General features: G+C 40.3%; 2 protein-coding genes and 1 non-coding gene across 3 annotated transcripts in view; 1 reads left to right on the top strand and 2 right to left on the bottom strand.

Moving 5' to 3' along the window:
- Nucleotides 1-16557, top strand: part of LOC138050135 (uncharacterized) — a 347595-nt gene extending 331038 nt beyond the window's left edge. The window contains exon 3 of the mRNA XM_068896601.1: nucleotides 16250-16557. Within this exon, the coding sequence (XP_068752702.1) occupies nucleotides 16250-16267 (18 nt within the window). The 3' untranslated portion in view covers nucleotides 16268-16557. The remainder of the gene's footprint in view (nucleotides 1-16249) is intronic.
- On the bottom strand, nucleotides 2379-2452 carry Trnas-aga (transfer RNA serine (anticodon AGA)). Its single transcript has one exon. It is a non-coding gene; the product is annotated as a tRNA-Ser (tRNA).
- On the bottom strand, nucleotides 11897-12875 carry LOC138054214 (protein unc-13 homolog C-like). Its single transcript, XM_068900706.1, has one exon. It carries the CDS (start codon nucleotides 12847-12849, stop codon nucleotides 11923-11925), a length of 927 nt encoding a protein of 308 aa, XP_068756807.1. The 5' UTR covers nucleotides 12850-12875; the 3' UTR covers nucleotides 11897-11922.
- Nucleotides 16558-20170: the final 3613 nt, after the last annotated feature.

The raw sequence follows: 20170 nt of genomic DNA, 5'->3' as shown, positions 1-20170 counted from the left end.
TTCTTTAAGCTCCAAAAGTTTGGAAGTACGAAATACGAGCGAAAAAAGGGAGAAAATCCAAGCGAAATCGAAAAAACTTGATGAAGATGCGATGTTGTGTAATAGATTGTGGTCAGACAGACAAAAGCTCATCACGAAAAAAATTCTTGCCTTTTTGCGTACTTCTAAACGTCGGGATTGATCCAAACTTTCCGAAAAAAAGGTTTGTTTCTTTTTTTGGCTTTATTCAGAGAAAAAAACACTTAGCGCAATCAATTGCCATATAAGGTCAAAATAAGGTATATGAGCTGATAACCACGATTAGTGAACCAATCAGAGCACAAGAAATGCATTATCCGTGGTTGAAAATTTAATAAATAGGAATAATGCGCTATGGAACGGTGAAAGGGAATCAATATTTGAATTTGTAAGGGCTGATGGGGAAAAGAGCATGAAGGTCTTAGCGTACCTGATAATAGGAATATTCAAAGATGTTTGAGGAATGGCCATGGTGAAAGCAGTCCCAAGGTGAGGTGGAAGGTGTGGTCAAAGAAGAAAAGGTAGCAAGAAAATATATGTTTAATTATAGTTCCATTATAACTATTTATTCCTTGCTTTTCCAACAAGCATAGAGAGCTAAAGTTTACTAAGGATTAAAATTTGGTGCAATGTGCGTTTACAAGGAAGATGATTTCTGTTTGTTGTTTTTTTTTTTTAACAATAAGATAATTGGAGATAACGAATGCCAGCGGCACCTCTGTTCAGTCCAAAACTGAAACGCCGGATTTTTATATTTAGATAGACGTCAATCCACATGGACGTATAGAATTTGGCAAGTTGTAAAGGATAGGAATGGCAAGTGAGTGGTAAAAGTGGCATACTTGAAAACCGTATTAGGAAAATCCTTTCTGAAATTTGAAAGACCAGTCAACTGAAAATATTTGTGGTTTGTATGAAAATGAAAATATAACAGTAATAATTACCTTGAGATTCTTATGGTTGATAAGTAATGGTAAAAAGAAGTGGTAAAAGTGGCATGATTGAAACCATGAAGGAAAATAATCCTTTCTGAATTTTAAGAGGCCATTCACTGAACTTTCAACAATTTAACACTTTTGTGGTTTGTCACTGAAAATGGGAATATAACAGCAATAATTACTGTGAGATTCTTATAGTTAAATAAAATATTATGAACGTTTATCACAGTGCAATAAATTTTCATCCTAACTGAACATATAAGGACTTCAGTCTATTACATAAAACAGTTCAAATCTAGCTGTACTCACGACCCGAAGGCTTATGTCGACACTATTGAAGGTTTATTTGTAATAGTGTTCGCTCACACCTTCAAAGCAGACATACTTAAGTGCTTTTGGTAAGAGTGGTCGTTCATTAAGCTTTAAGAACGATGCACACACATACTTTCAATTGGCGATACCAATTGCAACAATGCAAGGGTCTTTCGGAAGACCCGTGTTTAGCGATTTGCTGTCGCTTTAACGATGTTTAACAGCGCACGGGGATTTCTAAGAAAGGAGCATCAATATATTGCGATCAAGTTGAACATGCATAGAGGCAGCAATTAAACCAAGACAAAGCAGCAGCGAAAAATCGTTGAGGTTGCGATTTTTTTGCTAATTTTGCATAGCTCCAACAAAAATTGGTTGCTTTAAAAAATTTCGCAAACCAGCGAAAGATCCAAATTGAAAACATGAAGTACATACTTACTTAGCTCACACGAAGTAGTTAAGTGCGTGGTTTATACATGATGTAGTTACTTATTTGGCTTACATAAAATACTCATCCGCTCTTAGCGTTATTTTTAACTTATGGTAAACGGGCCTAATTCGAGCGGCGGCGATATCGGCCATATACAATAGATTTAATTTTGTATCGTGAGCCTCGATTTGAAATGTTTGGAAACGAGTTTCGGAGGAGCAAAACAAAAGTTTTCAATCCCTGGGGACTCAACATGGCTGCCGTGTGATTAAGACCTGCAGCTGTTTATCTTTACATCACAAGCAGTGAACGGCAACGTTGCACCACCCTGGAAAACACCCTTTTTTTCTTAACAAGATGCTCACATTATTATGCCAATATTGGTTACCATGGAAACAGGAGAACTATCTAAAACGATCTTACATTTTGCATGGAAACGCTTATAACACAAACCCGGTGACCCCCTACTTGTATTGATTGCTAGAAAGGGATCAACAGGGCACCATGAGACTCTTTGCAAAGTAAAAAAAAATAAATAAATAACAATAATAAATTCCTGGAGCCATTGAGACAGCCACTTTAAATATTCCGATTCCTCTGGATACATTGCAGAGACTAACACAGACTAACACATATCGTGCATTTTACCTTTCGACACACACATCCGAAAAATTGTTTTTTGCCCTGAGCGGGACTCGAACCCACGTCTCCCTGATTTCTAGTCGGGCATGCTAAGCCACTACACCATCAAGGCCACCACGCTGGCAACGCAGCAGATTAATGGGGCGACTTAGCAGCGTGGGGATCCCCTAGGGCCCAACTTTTCTTCACTTGAGTGTATATCCTCGCCTCTATAACCCCAGACAGGGCTTAGAACACATGAAAGTGAAAGTGAGAGATTTCGAAGCAATGAAAGGCATAGACTACATTACAGAGACTAACACAGACTAACACATACCGTGCATTTTACCTTTCGACACACCCATCCGAAAAATTGGTTTTTGCCCTGAGCGGGACTCGAACCCACGTCTCCCTGATTACTAGTCGGGCATGCTAAGCCACTACACCATCAAGGCCACCACGCTGGCAACGCAGCAGATTAATGGGGCGACTTAGCAGCGTGTTAGTCTGTTAATGAAAGCATTTTTAAAACGCTCAATATTACAAATCAGAAATGTAGACTTGACTTGTTTAATTTATCCCGCGGCTCATCACTCGAATGAATACACAGCCAGGGCAGACTGTGAGTATTTCTTCTGGCATTTACGCCTTGGGGGTCACTACAGTTCAGCACAGGTTCCTGTAAACACGGCCAGCTTAGAGAGCACAATTAACCATTCAGGAGATTTCGATTTAAAGACAACCCGGTGGACTCCTCCCCCAGGACAATTCTCAGCCAAGAGCCAAAGGGATATTAGTAAGCTCCACTTCTAAATTTAAAGAACGTCTAAGGAAAACCAACATCACAACCCAAGAGTGGACTGCCCTAATGACCCTAAAACGGCTAAACGATGTCGCCATAAAGCCCGCGGATAAAGGTGGAGCGGTGATAGTGTGGGCTTGACATCTCTGAGTAGTGGAGGTGGAAAGGCAACTCTCCGATACTAATTTCTACCAAAGGAAAAGACCGTGATTTCACCACGCCACCGACAACAACAACACAGCGAGGAGAGTAGAAAAGGAGGCAATCTCACAACACGTGCTACCCGAATCTGCTATCAATCTCGTTGTAGACAGCCCCCGCACATTTAAATTCTATCTTTTGCCCAAAATCCACAAAAACCCGGAAACCATGGAAGGCCTATTGTTTCTGCCTGCAACTGCCCAACGGAACTGATAGCTACCTACTTAGGTGCTTTTACCACTCCACTGGTTAAAAGCCTACCCAGCTACGTAAAATACACTAAACATATGCTCTACATTACCGAGTCCTTTCGTTTTCCTGGTGAAAATAATTTTGTTTTCACTATAGATGTGAAGTCTTTATACACCACCGGTCCCAACAGAGATGGCCTGCCTTCCAGCTTTTCAACGCTTCCTAAACGAGAGACCGGTACTTCAACAACCCACCCATACACTTGTTCGCCTCGCTGAACTAGTTCTTACCTTGAATACTTTCTCCTTCAAAGGGAAGTACTATAATCCAATCGGAGGGGTTGCAATGGGAAGCCGGCTTGGGTCATATAGAGGAGCAAATCTTTGATCATTACACTGGTGCCAAACCCGACCTGTATAAGCGATACATGGACGACATTGTCGGGGCATTTTCCGGTCAACCAAGGGTCAAATTCACCTGGTCCATCTCTGATGAGGAATTGCCTTTTCTCGACCTTGTTTTAAGGCCAACTTCTGACCGTCTTACAACCAGCATACACTGCAAACCCACTGACACTCATTCCTACCTCAATTATGCATCCTCGCATCTCATTGGTTGTAAGAATTTCATCCCTTACAGACAGTTTCGACGTTTACGCTGCATCTACACTGACAATGAAGAATTTGATGTAAAGAGCAAGGAAATGGCTAATTTCTTTAGAAACCATGGTTACCCACAAAACATTGTTGACTGAGCACGCATTCGTATTTTAGCCATACCGCGTGTGGCAGTCATCACTTCAGAACCAGCTGCAGAAATCCCTCCCGCTGAACACTCCACCATCTCTCTGGTTTTAGCATACCATCCAACCAACCAACTTATCAAAAATATCATCTCACGAAATTTTCACCTCTTGCGGGATGATCTCGATACTACAGCTGTTTTCAACCCCTTCGCATCCTGTACGCTTATCGACGTGATCAGAACCTGCGTGACTATCTATTCAGAAGCACCCTCACTAACCCGACTGCGGCTGATGCGGACCGCGGTACGTTCCCCTGTAGCCGGTCTCGCTGCAACACCTGCTTCCACATCGACAGCTCCATATTTATCGATACTCCAAGTGGACGTATCACTTTTACATCGAAATACACCTGTGTCATAGAGAACGTGGTTTATGCTATGAAATGCCACACATGTACGCTTGGGTGACAGATTCAGGGAACATCTACACTTCACAAGGCTACCGGACTCTGATCTTCCTGTTAGACGCCATTTTGCTTCCAAGGGCACACAACTCAAGACGTTCTGGTTTCAGTAATTGGTTCGAGTTTCAGGGATGCCACAGGCTGACGTAGTTTTGAGAGGGGGGGGGGGGGGGATGATTTTCAAACACCGCACCCTACACCCTGGTGGTCTCAATGTGGACTTTGGTTTCATATGAGTCACCGAGCGCAGTAAACGTTGCTTTTTTTTTTTAAACTTGAGCGTAACGTTGCACGCGCATTTTTCAGTTGCTTTAAGAACCCCTGACGATGAGGGAGTACCCTCGAAACGTTTGGTTCACATTTAAAACGTTCGTGCGCAAATTTGAACTTTCCTTTAACATATTTATCCGCATGTCTTGAGTGACGTTGAAGCCTGAATTAAGGAGAAAAGCAAGGAGATAATTCGTGACGCTTATTGAAATCGGCGAGTTGATTAATTCCTAATTTCTCTCTAGAAAACTCGCCTCTAATTGCAGATTCAGTTCCTAACCAAGTTTTACTTCACATGTTTAGAATCTTCTGGTATTCTAGCGCAACGTATTCCTTGACAATGTCTTCTACTTGTTCGCTGAGACCTGGCCACCACGCTAGCACTCCCCTTTTGGCTCTCTTATGACGAACGTGGATTTTAGTGTTTCTTTAGCAAGGTCTTCTATCTATTTAACATTTTAGGAAGATATTAAGTAACTTTTTTAAACACGTTTCTATTTCTGTTGAATGCGGCCATCGAGAACTTCATTAGTGTCACCCGATGTGATGGAATCCGGAATCTGGAATCCAGCACATGCGAGGCTTTGAAATCATGGAATCCAGAGCGTGGAATCCGGAATTCATTGTATGGAATCCTGAATCCACAGATTTCGATGGAATCCCGGGTCTGTTTCGGTGGAACCCGTGAGTTTGGTATCCGGAATCCGCGACTCGGGATCCGGGATCCAATATTCTGGATCGGGAACCCACGGGCTAGGATCTGGAATCCTAGGGCCACCTGGATTCCTTTACATAGGGGTAATTCGGGAGAGATTTCAAGGTATATATCATCAACTTACACTGAAATATCTTCGTTCGAGTGCTTCCACTTACCATAATTTATTGTCTCTTTGGCCATGGGTTATCTGATAAACCAGTACAAGGATTACTAAACGATATTTGGATGTGACGCGTAAAATTAAACATGGCCAAAACAAGTTTGTGATCAGGTCTAGATATTTGATAAACTAGCAACTAGCTGCTAGGGACTCGTTCGAATTGGTGGGACGATAGAAAAGAGTTGAAAAAGAGGACACGGCAAGAGTGGAAAGATGTTTTTTTTTCTTGATAGTCCGCGACAATCAGAGTCTCAGATATTCGATAAACACAGTTTCAGCTTTTACTGTTGGGGAGCTGTTACGACAAACAGACCGGATAAAGCTTAATCCGGCATATTCTTTAATATATCAAACAGGTAGCCACAAACTCATGCCTTAGGGAGGAGAAGTGTAATAAAATATTATTGCCTGGTTACTTTAGTAGAGATCACAAGGACAAAGAGCTAATTCCACACATGATCGCCCTTTCTAGACTTTCTGGTAAGAAAATACGAGACTGAGTCTGCTATACATAGTTCTTCGATTGATTAGATACCTCCAATTATATAGTGGAGAGCAAATTGTATCCATAGAGCTTCAAAATAGTCTGATTAAAACCTAATCTTTTAGGTGGGTTAACTTGTCTGCCCAGAGCGGGTATTAGTAGAAGTTTTTTTTTTTTTTTTTTTATATGGGCAGCGGCATTCTTTAATTAACAATGGCCGCTTTGTATTCACCGGCCTTATTCACGTGATACGGCTTTGGCGGCACAGTTTTTTTTTTTTTATATTTTTTTTTTTTTTTTTTATTTGCAACAATACAAGAGAATACAATGCTTACGAACAGTACACTGACTACTTACAGCACTAGCTCTATTTACATGATATTACTCTAATTTTAACAGTGTTTGAATTACGACGACTAACAAATCTGCACGACTAACAAATACAGTGAAGACAGTACTACTAACACATGCAGTGACGACAAAGGGCAAAGAAAAAGAAAGAAGAAAAATAGATAATTATCATTACAGCTTGAAGTTGCACTATATAGGCATCAAAAACAGGGTAAAGGCATGTGGTTCACTACAGGTAATGTAAGATATGCACCTGACAGGAGATTTGAAAGAAACTAATGGGTAGGAGATAAATACAGATAGGTGAAGAAATATACTAATATTAATTAGATCCTCATATATCCTGCAAGAGGTTTCCATTTCTTTGTGTCTCCACTTTTTATTTCTATTTCATATCGTGATTTTAAAGTGCGTATGAAATGTGTAAGGTTTGGATGGCCTTCTTTTGTCTTAGCGAGCCATATGTGATATCGTGCTAAGAGAAAGCAATAATTTATAAGAAGTGCGAATTGAGAGATATCTGGCCTCAGACCCAAAGCAGTAGTATTTGTCAAAGCATAATCCCTAGGAAGTACATTTAGGTTTATCAGCCATTCAGTAAGTTTATTCCAAAAGTGAGATGTGTGGCTGCACGTCCAAAAAAGATGAATAAGTGACTCAGAGGAGGTGTGACAAAAGCTGCAGTTTTCATCGCCCTTTAGACCTATTCTAAATAAGAAGTTATTGGTTGATACGCGTCTATGTAAGAATTTAAACTGGAACTCTATTAGCTTAGTGCTCTTTGTGCATTGTTTAGCTAAAATATAAGCAGCAGTCCAATTTATGTTGTCATTTGTTGGTAGGTCACAATCCTGTAGCCATTTTTTTTGACTTGACTCGGGGGTTAAGCTCTTGATACTGATCAATTTTTTATATATTAAGGTAGTTGCTTTTTTGACTTGTAAAATTCTTGTTGTAAGTGGCTCCTTTTCGTGGTCGGTGTTCTGTAGATCTTGAAAATTTGAATCGATCCGAATAGACTTAACAGCGGATATTAATCCGTAGAAGCTGAGAGGGCGAGGGTCAATTTCATACTTACAGCGAAAATCACTTAGCGAGAGAAAGTTGTTGTCCGATCCTAAAAGATGCTTCACCCGAGTTATTCCCTTATTGAACCAATTTTGAAAAAAAATTGTCTTGTTGGCTATCTTTATTAAGGAGTTATGCCAAAGTTGTTGGTCCAGAAAGTGATTTTTCGATGCTATTTCTGGTTCAAAGTTAACTTCTGCCCAAATTTCTAATACTTCTTTTAAAAAGCCATCCGAAGTTGTTATTTTCGATAAGATGTCCTTAACATTAAGGTTGTAGGAAAAAAAGTTTTGACAACCATATTTTTGGAGGGTTATATCGAAAAAAATTTTCCATTTTCCCTTGTTATTGTTATCCAAGTATTTTTTAATCCATGTCGTTTTGAGGGATTTATTGAAGGAACTTATATCAATCATTTTTAAGCCACCATCACCGAAATCGTTGATCATTACCTTCCGTTTTATCTTGTCTCCTTTGCCATTCCATAGAAAAGTGTAGAGTAAGTCATTTATTTCGTTTAAAACTCTGTAGTTTGAGCGAAGAGGTGAGAGCAGGTAGACTAATTGGGAGACCACTAGTGATTTGATAACAGTGATTTTCCCTAGCAATGTGAGTCGGCGGTATTTCCAGCATCTCAGGATTTCTTTAACTTTTTCGAGTTTCTCATTGTAGTTTAAGGAGGCAGATAGTTCGGGATCTGTTGAAATCCATAGACCTAGGGATTTAACCTTGTCTTTTGGCCATTTGAGTTCTTTTCCTGATAACAAAATTTTATCATTTCCAACACTTGCGCCGATCCATAGAGCTTCAGTTTTCTTATCATTGAGTCTGAGGCCAGAGACTTTGCTGAAATCGTCAAGCATTGCGAGGGATGAAAAAAGAGATTCGCGTGACCCGTCTAATATAAGTGTTGTGTCATCGGCATACTGACTTAACTTAATTTCCACATTATTTACAGAGATTCCCTTTATATTAGTATTTTTTCTAATTGCCATGGCAAGCACCTCTGCTGATAGGATGAATAAATAAGGTGAGAGCGGGCAGCCTTGCCTAACACCTCGTTGAATCTCAAAAAAATTACTTGCCCATCCATTATTCAGAATACAGCTTTCAGTATTACTATACTGGGTTTTAACCCATTTAATCAATGAAGCACCAAATCCGTAGAAACTTAGTGTGTCATGTATGAAGGACCATTCGAGAGAATCAAATGCCTTTTCAAAGTCAATAAAAAGTAATAGGCCCGGGATATTCTTTTCTGTGGCGTATTGGATAATAGAGTCGATAAGTCTGATATTTTCGCCTATGAATCTGTCTTTCAAGAATCCTGTTTGATCATGATTGATAAGGTTTGGAAGTACTAGTTTAATTCAGTTTGCAATAGATTTTGCTGCGATTTTGTAGTCAGTATTCAAAAGGGTAATAGGTCTCCAATTTTTGATGAAGTACAGTTCCGCATCTTTTTTTGGAATTAGTTTAATCACCCCTCGTCTTTGCGTCACTGAAAGGCAACCAGAGTCTAAAGCATAGTTGAGTGCCGAAATTAAAAAAGGAGAAATGTCTTTCCAAAAAACTTTATAAAATTCGGCAGGAAGTCCATCTGTTCCTGGCGTTTTGTCGGACTCCATCTTCTTCAGGGCTTCGAGACATTCCGTTTGAGTTAAGGGGCCTTCACATAAAATTTGTTCTTCATTCGACAAAGAAGTGGAGTTCACTTCAGAGAAGAATGTAGACTGGAGGCTGTCGGGTTTTTTGACGTATAAAGGTTTTTGTAGAAAGCGGTACATTCAGATAAGATATCTCTATCTGTGGTGACGAAATCAGTGTCATTAATTTTTAATTGCATCGCCAACTATTTCGGCCATGCGCCCGCGTAACGTAAGCGGTTTCTTAGAAATCTAATTCTCGAAATGGCGTCAAATTTTACAAAGAAATGTATGGAGAGGTTTTAAATATTTCGAAAAAGTGCACTAAAAATTGCAGATGGAACATTTGCCGGAACGGGATGCCATTATAACGACTGTTGTCTGTGTTCTGCTGTAAAAAATATAACTTCAGGCCAAAAAAAAACCCTTCATTTTTCCTATGCTTTGTTTTGAGGTGAGCGACCCTTTAAAGCCTTACAAAAGCTGGCAAATATACGAAAATCCCTGGAATTAAAGACAGATACCAGTGTTCCTGTGCTTGGTTCTTCACTTGCCGGAGTGGAGACCCATAGTTGACTCTGTTCTTGACCCTAACCCAAAATATGAAGTCAGCAGCGAAATGTTTGATCCGTCCTTTTTCCCTTCCAAAGAACGCAAAAAACCGATAAACCAAAGTCCACGTTAAAACTGTAAAATCCCCTGTTTTCGAATAACGATATCTTGGCTGTCTTTTGTCCAAATTTCTCGCAAAAACCATCGTTTGAAAGCTAATTTTGTGAACTTCATTCTTCGAAGCAAGTTATTTTTCTCAGCGGTTTTGGCATGGGCCAAACTTTAGTAAATATAAAAAAACATATTCCGTACCTCGCGTCACAGCGATACGAGCCCGCTGATACAAGAAGAAGAACAGCGGAAAAAGTCATTTCACGTAAGTCGAGCTGAATTGTCGTGACCGGAATAGTTGGCGATGGACTAATTGTTCCTTGTTTACAGTGCCTTTTTTCAAGATTTAGAAAGTATGCAGAGTTCCTTTCGCCCTCGTTGTACCATTGCGACTTTGACCTAATAATTGCACCTTTGGTCCGATACTCAAAGATGTTTTCCAGTTCTTTCTTTAAGGTAAAAATTCTTTCTGCAACAATATGGTATGAGGGGTTACCATTGCTTGAATTGTCTATATGTTTCTCTAAAAAAGCGATTTCGCGTTCCAACATTTCTTCGCGTTTTCTTGTTGTCACGTTTTTGTATGCAGCATAGGATATTGATTTCTCTCGCACCTTTAATTTGATCATCTCCCAGAGTAGGGCTGGGTTCACCGAGATGTCTTCTTTGTATTGGTTCACAGTGTTTTCAATTACTGTTTTAATTTCTTGGACATATCTCATTTCGCTTAGAAGAGACGTGTTCAATTTCCAAAAACCTTTGCCTCTGGGGTTCGAGTGTAAAGCTACATTAAGAGTAATCATCGAATGATCCGTTTTGAAGCCAGGAAGAATATCTGCATGGGTCACATCACATAAGGATGATTCACTGACTAGAAAAAAATCAAGTCGACAGTGTACGACTGGTTGGTTTTGTCGCCAAGTATATCTCTTGGTCTCCGGGTTGAAAAGTCTCCAAATATCAATCAAACCAAGATTTTCAGAGAAGTCTTGAATCACTTTTAAGGCATTCTTGTGTGTTCTGGCAAGGCCACCCCTCTTATCCTTTTCAACTTCAAGAACTAAGTTAAAGTCCCCACCAATTATAATTTCCTCACATTTAAAGTTTGATAAATGATCGAAGAAAACCTGAAAGAAGTTTGGATCGTCTTCATTCGGAGCGTAGATGTTAGCCACAGTCAGACGCTTGCTATCAGCAACGATATCACATATTAAAAAGCGACCATTCGGATCCGAGAAAACCTTGTGGATCTGACAATTGAAGTTATTGTTGAAAAGAATACCAACCCCTGCTTTGTTGCTGCTGCAGCAGCTGAAGAGCGCTTTATATCCCCACTCACAAGTCCATTTATCAGTAGTTTCTTGAGAACAATGGACCTCTTGCAGCATATAAATAGATTTCTTTTTTACTCTCAGCCAGTTAAACACCTCTTTTCTTTTGGCATTGTTTCCCAATCCCCTGACATTAAGGGAAACTATTTTCAAATCTGTTGTATTGTGAGTGATGAAAGAAACGGAGTTGACGGTTTTGCATTTTCACAATAAAAGATATCTAAATGACCACATGCCTTCAAGCTATTGTTGATGAGATAGATTGCTATGCCCTGGAGACAGTACAACGAAAACACACACAAATTGAATAAAATTACTAAAAGACTTTTGGTTGAGAAATTAGGCATCTTGCTACAGTAAACAAGAGAAAAAGCCTGTAGCTCTGTTAGACTATTTAAGCTGTCGACCGCCTCTAATTAGTTAAACGCATATTGGCAATAAAAAAAAAGAAACTGCGAAACCTTTGAAGAAATTTGCAGGTCAATCTGAACAAAGTTATTTTATGTGGGTTAGACAGTAAATTTTTGCCCGACGGGCCACAATTTACCTTTAATATACAGTTTGTCTGGTTGCGACTGGCTGAAGGAGGCAGCAACTCCATTTCGTCTGGCATCTTTAAAAGCATCCAACTGTACTTTTCTTCGGGTAATGATATCCCTGGGAAGGTCTCGGAACATTTGGAAGTTAGTGCCTTTAAGTCGGTGACCAAGTTTAAAGATCTGCTCACAGTCTTTGTACCTGAGGAAACGGGCTAGAATAGGACGCGGATTTCCATCTTTGCTTTTACCGATCCGATGTACTCGCTGGATTTCTACGCTCCTTGCATCCCTGTAACCGAGATCCCGTTCCAAAAAATTTCGAAGAACTTCTTCGGTGTTTTCACCAGAGCGGCCGCCTATTTCTGTCGATTCTACTATGTTGGTGAATTTAATATTCTCCCGGCGAGAGTAGGCTTCTAAGTAAAGATTTTTAGTGTGGACCTCCTCTAGCAGAACCTCAGTTTTCTGGCATTTTGTCGTCAGCTCTGCTAATTGAGTTTCGTAGAGTCGATGCGCTTTCTCCGCAGCTTCTGTCTTTTCCTTCAGTTGTTGTCCGGTAAAGTTGATTCCTTCTTTTAGGTCGTCAATATCTTTATTCGTTGTTGTTTGGAGATCTTCTAGCCTTTGGGTTCGTTTCTCTAAGTTCTCGAGATTGGCTTCAATCTTCTTCACGGCTGATTCTATTGAATCAAGCTTTTCCAGTTTTGCTAGGATTGCTTGCAGAGTTGCACCAACATCTTGTGTCATACTGAGAGCTGTCATTATTTCGTCTTCGTGGTGCGTTGGCGAGGAGTACTGCTTGGTTTTTTTTATTTCCGGCGAAAGACTTGACTCGTCGGAGGAAGCTGAAGATCTGGTTTTTCTTTTGCTGAGAAATTGACCAAAATAAACGGCCATTTGCCAAAATAGGGCAGAAAAATGGGCGGGCGACAGCAACGTACGTCTTTATGCCGCCATTACTCGACCCAGTCCCCAGAGCGGGTATTAGTAGAAGTTGCTGAATTCGCCTTCTGAATTATTTCGCTTGGACTTCGGTTGCTTCGGTTGTTCAGCAGGATTCGGCGTTACTGGAAGTTGAATTGGCTCTTTGGTTGGTGGCACTACCTCGTTTGGGTTTGGAATCAGGAGTCTTCGGTTCCTTCTTAGTTCAGCGTTGCTGTCTGTTCCGACGATGTATGAGAGTGGCTCTGACGTTTTGGTTACAACAACTGCATTCTCTTTACGGCCAGGGACGTCACCGGTATAATGTGTAACCTGGTACGAGATTGCTTATTAATATATAACAATTATTCCATGAGCCCGAGTTGGATATGAAGTGATAAAATAACCAACAAGCGCGTAGCGCGAGTTGGTTATAATCACTTCATATCCAACAAGGGCGAATGGAATAATTGTTTTAGTAAATTCTCAAACCGGGTTTTGCTGCCGATTTTTATTTCCACAATTTTACAAAGCGTCCGGAAAGAGCATCTTGACGCACTATTTTCCGTATGACGTAAAACTTCGACTATGGCTCATAGTCGGAGTTTTTTAGCCAATCAAAAAGCTAGAAATGCAATAGTCGGAGCTGAAAATTTACTAAATAGATTTCGCCAAGCCTAAAAGCGGAGCTCCCGGGTTAGTATTTTGTCAATAATAAGTTAACCTGGTTTGAACCTGCTATCCAATTGAAACCCAATACCTAGTCAATGATCAACTTAAAAGAAAAAAAAAAAGCTGACCTCGATGAGCCTTAAACTTGAGCCTGCGATATGGTCACGTGATACTGGTCAGTGGATACCTTATTTTGTCAATTGACCATGACATGGATGGTCCAATATCAAAGATGTACTCTGTAAATTAGCTGGAGTGTGGCCGCCATGTTGAGCATAGGGACTATCGATGCGGTCACATGACAATTGTCACATTGGCATGTGCGGATGAATGGATGTGCGGTCGTACGGTGACCAAAGCAAAATTTTCTCGCACAGATGGCCTACCATAATTTCTTACCAATGGTTCTCAGCTCTATAATCTGCGGCTTGTTTGGCTATCAACTAAACTTCTCTTCCGTTTCGCGAATATTGATCATTTCGGACCACAGCTGAGGTACCTGCTTTGAGGGGATTGCTGGAACGGTAGTACACAGTTTTCTTCCCATGCACAGTTCTGCTGATCTAAAACCGTAACGGTTATCCAATGGAGTTGCTCGATGTACTAATTAATAAAGCTTCGTGAGGATCTTCAGCTTTGATCAACAACCGTGACAGCAACAACAACGACAACAACAATCCTTATTGTGCTCTTGATTCACCAGAGGGAGTAAAGTAATTAAGTGAAATATTTGCGAAGAAAAGAGAGCAACGCCACTCAGAATTAACAAAAGCTAATCACGCCGAGCGGCTAGGCCATGCAGAAAAAAAATATTTAAGTAGCAGATTTTTCATCGTCTGAACCATTCGTTCCGCTCCCACATTACTAGTACTTTGAGAATACTTACGATCACTCGTTACCTGCGAAAAGCCCAAATTTTGCAAATTTATAATTAGCTGAAGAATAATGAGGGCCATCATTCGAAATGACTGTTTCGGGAATGCCATGGCGCGCGAAAATTGCCTTCAAATGACTAATCACTTCTTGAGTGGTTGGCTTACGTAGGACTCCCATTTCGCAGTATCGAGAAAAATAGTCTACGATCATACAAAGTTCTAGTCCAATCAAGTAGGTCAGTACCAACTTTTGCGATGAGCGGTCTAGTAGTTTGGTTGGAATAATCGCTTCTGCAAGATTGACTCCATACTTGACAATGTCTTCTGCTTGTTCGCTGAGACCTGGCCACCAAGCTCCCCTTTTGGCTCTCTCATGGCATTTCTGAATGCCCTGGTGATAGGTGTGTACCTTCTCTAAGACTTCTAATCTCAAGACTGAAGGAATAATAGCTCTGTTTCCTTTCATAAGAATGCCGTGCTGCATGGATATCTCCTCTGTACTGCCACTAGTATAGTTGAAGCGCAAACTTGAGACGTTATTTATCCCGCCATCCTTCACGGCGAAATTCTTTGAGGCTGGAGAACTTGTTGTCTTCGTCCTGATGAAGCAGAATGTTTTGAAGACGGCGTTCTGTTGTGGGAAGACAGTCTGTGACGTGTGACACAGATGATTAGATGCGGGGAGGCGTTTTGACGGCTTGTGGACAGTTCCATCTGCTTTGATGGTTGGTTAAAATGAAAGTTCAATCTTTCTCAATTGACTCTGCCGTGGAATTGAAATCGTGGGAAAATTTTATCTAGGAATATTTGATTCAATTTTGTGGGCTCCCCAGAATGGAGTGGCCTTAGGATTTTATATTACGTTTGACAACACAGGAATAAAAGATGGCTCAAATCGCGTTGAACCTGAAAAAAGAGAAAAACCCGCGCGAAGGAAGCTAGCCTTAATGGCAATATGGTAAGGCTTTTTAACTTGAGTAAAAATAACAAACAAACTGCGGTTATAAACATAACGAGATAACATATGGGATCATATGACCCAAACAGGCCACAGGATTAAATGCGATCACTTTGACATTTTAGCCACTGGACAGTTTGATATACATTGTAAAATTAAGGAAACCCTGTTGATTCGCGAGTTAAATTCAGCGCTTAATGGCAGTGAGAAACTTCTTCTCTACTAGCCATTTATATTTTTTCAAGCAGATTTAACTAGGTCTGTTTACTTTCATTGTCATTATTTTCCTTATTTGGCATTAGTCTTCATGTTTAAATTCAATTGTACTTTAGGTAACCGTTACTTCTGAAGATGTATGTTGGAGCATACGAAACGTCAAGTTCTTAAACAGTTTTACAACATGCGTTATCTCGTTAGGGACCGTGCAATAATTATCAGGAAGGGGGGGTCCTAAAATGAGCTTCACCAAAGGAAAAATTAGATAGGTCCCCCCCCCCTCCGGCAGCGTCAAGATTAGCACTGACCCCCCCCCCCCCACGTTCTCTCAAAATTATGATGTGCCCCCCCCCCCCATCTCTAACCCGTACCTTTAGATATTGAAAAACTTGAGAACAGATACCAATATCTTTTATCCGACAACCCTGCTTGTGCAGGAAGGTTTCTCCGAGAGGATTATAAGCCAGCTCCCCATGATGACAGCAACATCAGACGTTGCAAACAAGAGGCAAATGATATCCAGGACAAGCTTAATGCTGTCGTAACCAAGTTAGAAAAACACTGAAGACTGGCCTCAGCTGTTTACACAATTTTAATGCTGAACAACGTCATTCAATAAAGTCTCAAGTCGGTTTAAACGTTCTGCATCTTGTAGAAGACCTGGATAGGGTGATGGCTAAATATAAAGCGACATTTCCTATTGGTGCCAAATCTAAAGCATCCAAATCAAGAAAAAAGAAGGAACAGAAGAAAAAAAGGGAGAAGAAGAGGATTGCTGCCTCAGAAAGCTGTAGGACCCGAACCTGTATAATTTTTCGGTCTTTGGGAGGTGAACCCATTGATGACAACTATGAAACAGAAGTATGTGGCATTCCTCAGCTAGAAACTGTAGACCTAGAAACCCTCTCGCTGTTTAAATCAAGAACAGACCTGTCATGTCTGCGGGACCTCTTAAATGCCAAATGTTTTATTGGCAAAGCTCACAACGTGGTTTGTGACTTCTGTGCATGAGCGATTGTTTCAATCTATCATATGTTGACATTCTAAATATAAAGTTAAAGGATGTGTTTATGTTGATGCAATATTTAGACATTATGGATAGTCAAAGGCGTGGCATCTGTCTATTTGGAAAATGTTTATTTATTCGTTATCGAATTTGTGAAATTTAATTAAGACCCCCCCTCAACTTACTTGAGAAATCTAATGTAGAGCCCCCCCCTCCTTTCCATTATTTTAACTTAAGGCCCCCCCCTCTGGTTTTAGGGGCCCCCCCTCCTGATAATTATTGCACAGTCCCTTATGTTTATAACCGTTTGTTATTTTTACTCAAGTTGAAATGGCCGAAGAATAAGAGTGTCTACGATAAGGCTTTATAATTGGTTTTTTTTTTTTGTTTTACAAAAGAATTTTCTTAAATAACTTATTGGCATTCCCATGCAAATCTTTGTATTTTCGGCCTGAGCTTGGGCGGACTGTGGTCACACATCATATGTTCCAATTACGCGAAGACCTTTCTGATTCTCCAATCATCCTTTTGGAGTCCCAATTTTAAATCGCAGGAGATTCAAGCTTTTTGGGACTATGGTTACAGCTCGGTGTTAGTTTTTAACTTTAATTTTTCGATTTCCGAAGACCAATAAAGTTTTCCCTTCGGAGCTATTTTCAGCTGTGTTGACAGTTTCGCCAATAGTCATTACCAAGAGATTATGAAGGTGAGAGAAGTAATCCCTCATATTGGCCCTATTCCCATCGTAATCCCGCTAAAGTTATTTTTAGATCTCCTGCGAGATCCGGTATTCCCACGAGGGTTAACTGATAGCCAATCACATGTCCCCATTTTTACCAACGTTGACAGCTGAGCGAATTCCACGCAACGATTGGCGTCGTTCTCGATATACCATCAAACGAAAATGGCGGAGGATGTTGAGAAAAACGCGTATATACATTTTGTGGACGAACGTTACTTCAAGGAACTGAGCGCAGCAGGGAAATGGAAAACGTAAATCGAAAAAAGAATCGTAAAGCTGATTTTGAAAACATGAAAGGAAAACTTGAATCAAGCGTCCTTTAAAAATTTTTGAACCCGTTTCATCGGATTCAAGTCAATTTGTAAAGCACTTATGTTAAATATAGCTGTCTCTTTAAAAAATTATTTAACACGGTTTCGTATATGGCACAACCTTGAATGTGGTATCATTGAAAACTAGACAGTTAAGCAATTTCAGTTATGGATGTTTGAAACCTGTATCTTGAAAGGATCGAGTTTTATAAGCGATAGAACTTTGTAAACATTGGCAATTCGCAGACTAAAGTCAACAAGTAATATATCGCTGACTTGATTAACGCGTTCTTGATTTCTTCGCGGGATTAAAATATGACGACTCAATTCTTAGATATTCATAAGGTGGACAGATAGATCTTTACAACAGTACCAAACATGAAAGGAAAACTTGAAAAGACTGCGATAAAAATTTTTGAAACCGTAAGTCAATTTGTTAAATATAGCTCTCTCTTTCAAAATTATTTAACACGTTTTCTAATTTCCATGATATATGATTGCAAACTGTATCTTGAAAGGAAAGAGTTTTGTAAGCGACAGAATTTTGTAGACGATGAGAAAGTGCCCACTCCCCAGGCACTACCGGTTTGATAGATTGGAAATTCTTCAAATTGGTATCACTGTAAACTAGACAGTTAAGCAATTCCAAGGATATATGTTTGACACCTGTATCTTGCAGACAGTGAATTTTATTAGGCCATGAAACTCAATTTTGAAAACGGAGAATGACATCGTGCAAAATTTGCTCCACTTTCTCTCTTCCACGAAACTTCCACGTAACGCGCGCGGTAACATTATCCGCGGGAAAATTGATATCGTCTAAAAATAATCTAAGTTAAGAGGGATTAAGATGGGAATAGGGCCAATATGAGGGATTACTTCTCTTACCTTCATAATCTCTTGTCACTACAAAGAGTGACGTCCGACGCTTGAAATACATTAGGGAAGATTTGCAGACTTTTGTAGAAAGTTTCTTCTTACATGCAATGCAGATGGTATCTTTAGCCCGGCTGCGATTAGGAGGGTGGCTAGTTTGAGCTCCGCATTTGTAGCAAGATTTTGGAATTTTCTTTTTAGACTTATCTCCTTCATTGCCTTTCATGAATTTATTACTGCTACACCGGTAACCCGGCACTCGCTTGTCGGTTATTTGTGATAAATATGCTGAGGTTGGGTTACTTGAAGAATTTGGTCATGTTGTTTTGTGATTTCGGCGGATTTTGCTTCTGCAATTAGTTGATTTGATGTCAGTCTGTCATTACCCATCAATCTACGCATAAGCTGCGAATCACGCAATCTGGCAGCTATTTGCGTGTGGACTATTTGGCCCGGTAACTCCCCAAAAGGAAACCTACGTTCGTCTGCCCTTTTCTGGGTGTATTCTTAAGGCTTTGGCTTAATTAACTGCAGAATACCTCGGCACTAGAACTATATTTCACGTAGCCGGCTACGCGGTACGCGGTACCCAGAAATAGGAATGCACAATACCGTAGAATACCCCGCCACTTGGACTAAATTCCAAATGAACTAAATTTCAAAATGGCGCAGCGATGTTATATGTGCTGGCTACGCGGTACGCGGTACGCTGTGATAATTAATAAAGACAAAGTATTGTGCATTCCTCACTCTTTAAGCGTCAAAGCCTAAGTTATTCGACAGACAAGAGACTGGAACTGTGGACTCGGAAGAGCGCGCGTCACACCAGTATTAACAACGTGAACACCTGACAACAGAGATCTTGTGCTGAATATAGCACTCGTTTACTGATTAAGCCTAAGCGCTCGTTTCAGTATTAGGGTACTCTAGGATTTAAATTTTCCACGTACCGCGTACCGCGTAGCCAGCTACTTAAGATACTTCGCCATCTTGACTTTAATTCTTTTCGCGTACCGCGTGCCGCGTAGCCAGCCACTTAAGATACTTCGCCATCTTGACTTTAGTTCTTTCCGCGTACCGTTTACCGCGTAGCCAGCTACTTAAGATACTTTGCCATCTTGACTTTAATTTTTTCCGCGTACCGCGTACCGCGTAGCCAGCTACTTAAGACACTTCGCCATCTTGACTTTAATTCTATTCTGCGTACCGCGGAACCATCTACTTAAGATACTTCGCCATCTTGACTTTAATTCTTTCCGCGTACCGCGTACCGCGTAGCCAGCTACTTAAGATACTTCGCCATCTTGACTTCAATTCTTGGAATAACTGGTACCGTGAATTGCTCCCGTTATAGCCATTTAGGATTGGATTAGAGCCACCTTAAGATTTTTCAATCGTGAAGGTGGCAATGAATCTGCTCTAAATAATTTTTTTACACTTCGCAGAGAGTTTTATTTTAGCGTTCCAATCACTCACCAGCAATAGAAAATGGGGCTCACTGCTCTGGGGAAGTAGTTAAGTCATATGCAATTTCTACCAAACATGGCACTCAAAGGACATTTGAAAGCTTATTATAAAGTGCGGCAACGTTTTATTACAAAGTGCGACAGCTTAATTTATTGCAAAGTGCGACAGCTATTT

Source organism: Montipora capricornis, chromosome 1, assembly GCF_036669925.1.
Source record: "Montipora capricornis isolate CH-2021 chromosome 1, ASM3666992v2, whole genome shotgun sequence".
NCBI lineage: Eukaryota > Metazoa > Cnidaria > Anthozoa > Scleractinia > Acroporidae > Montipora > Montipora capricornis.
Note: the sequence above shows the minus strand (reverse complement) of the source record. Positions and strands in the feature narration are given on the sequence as shown.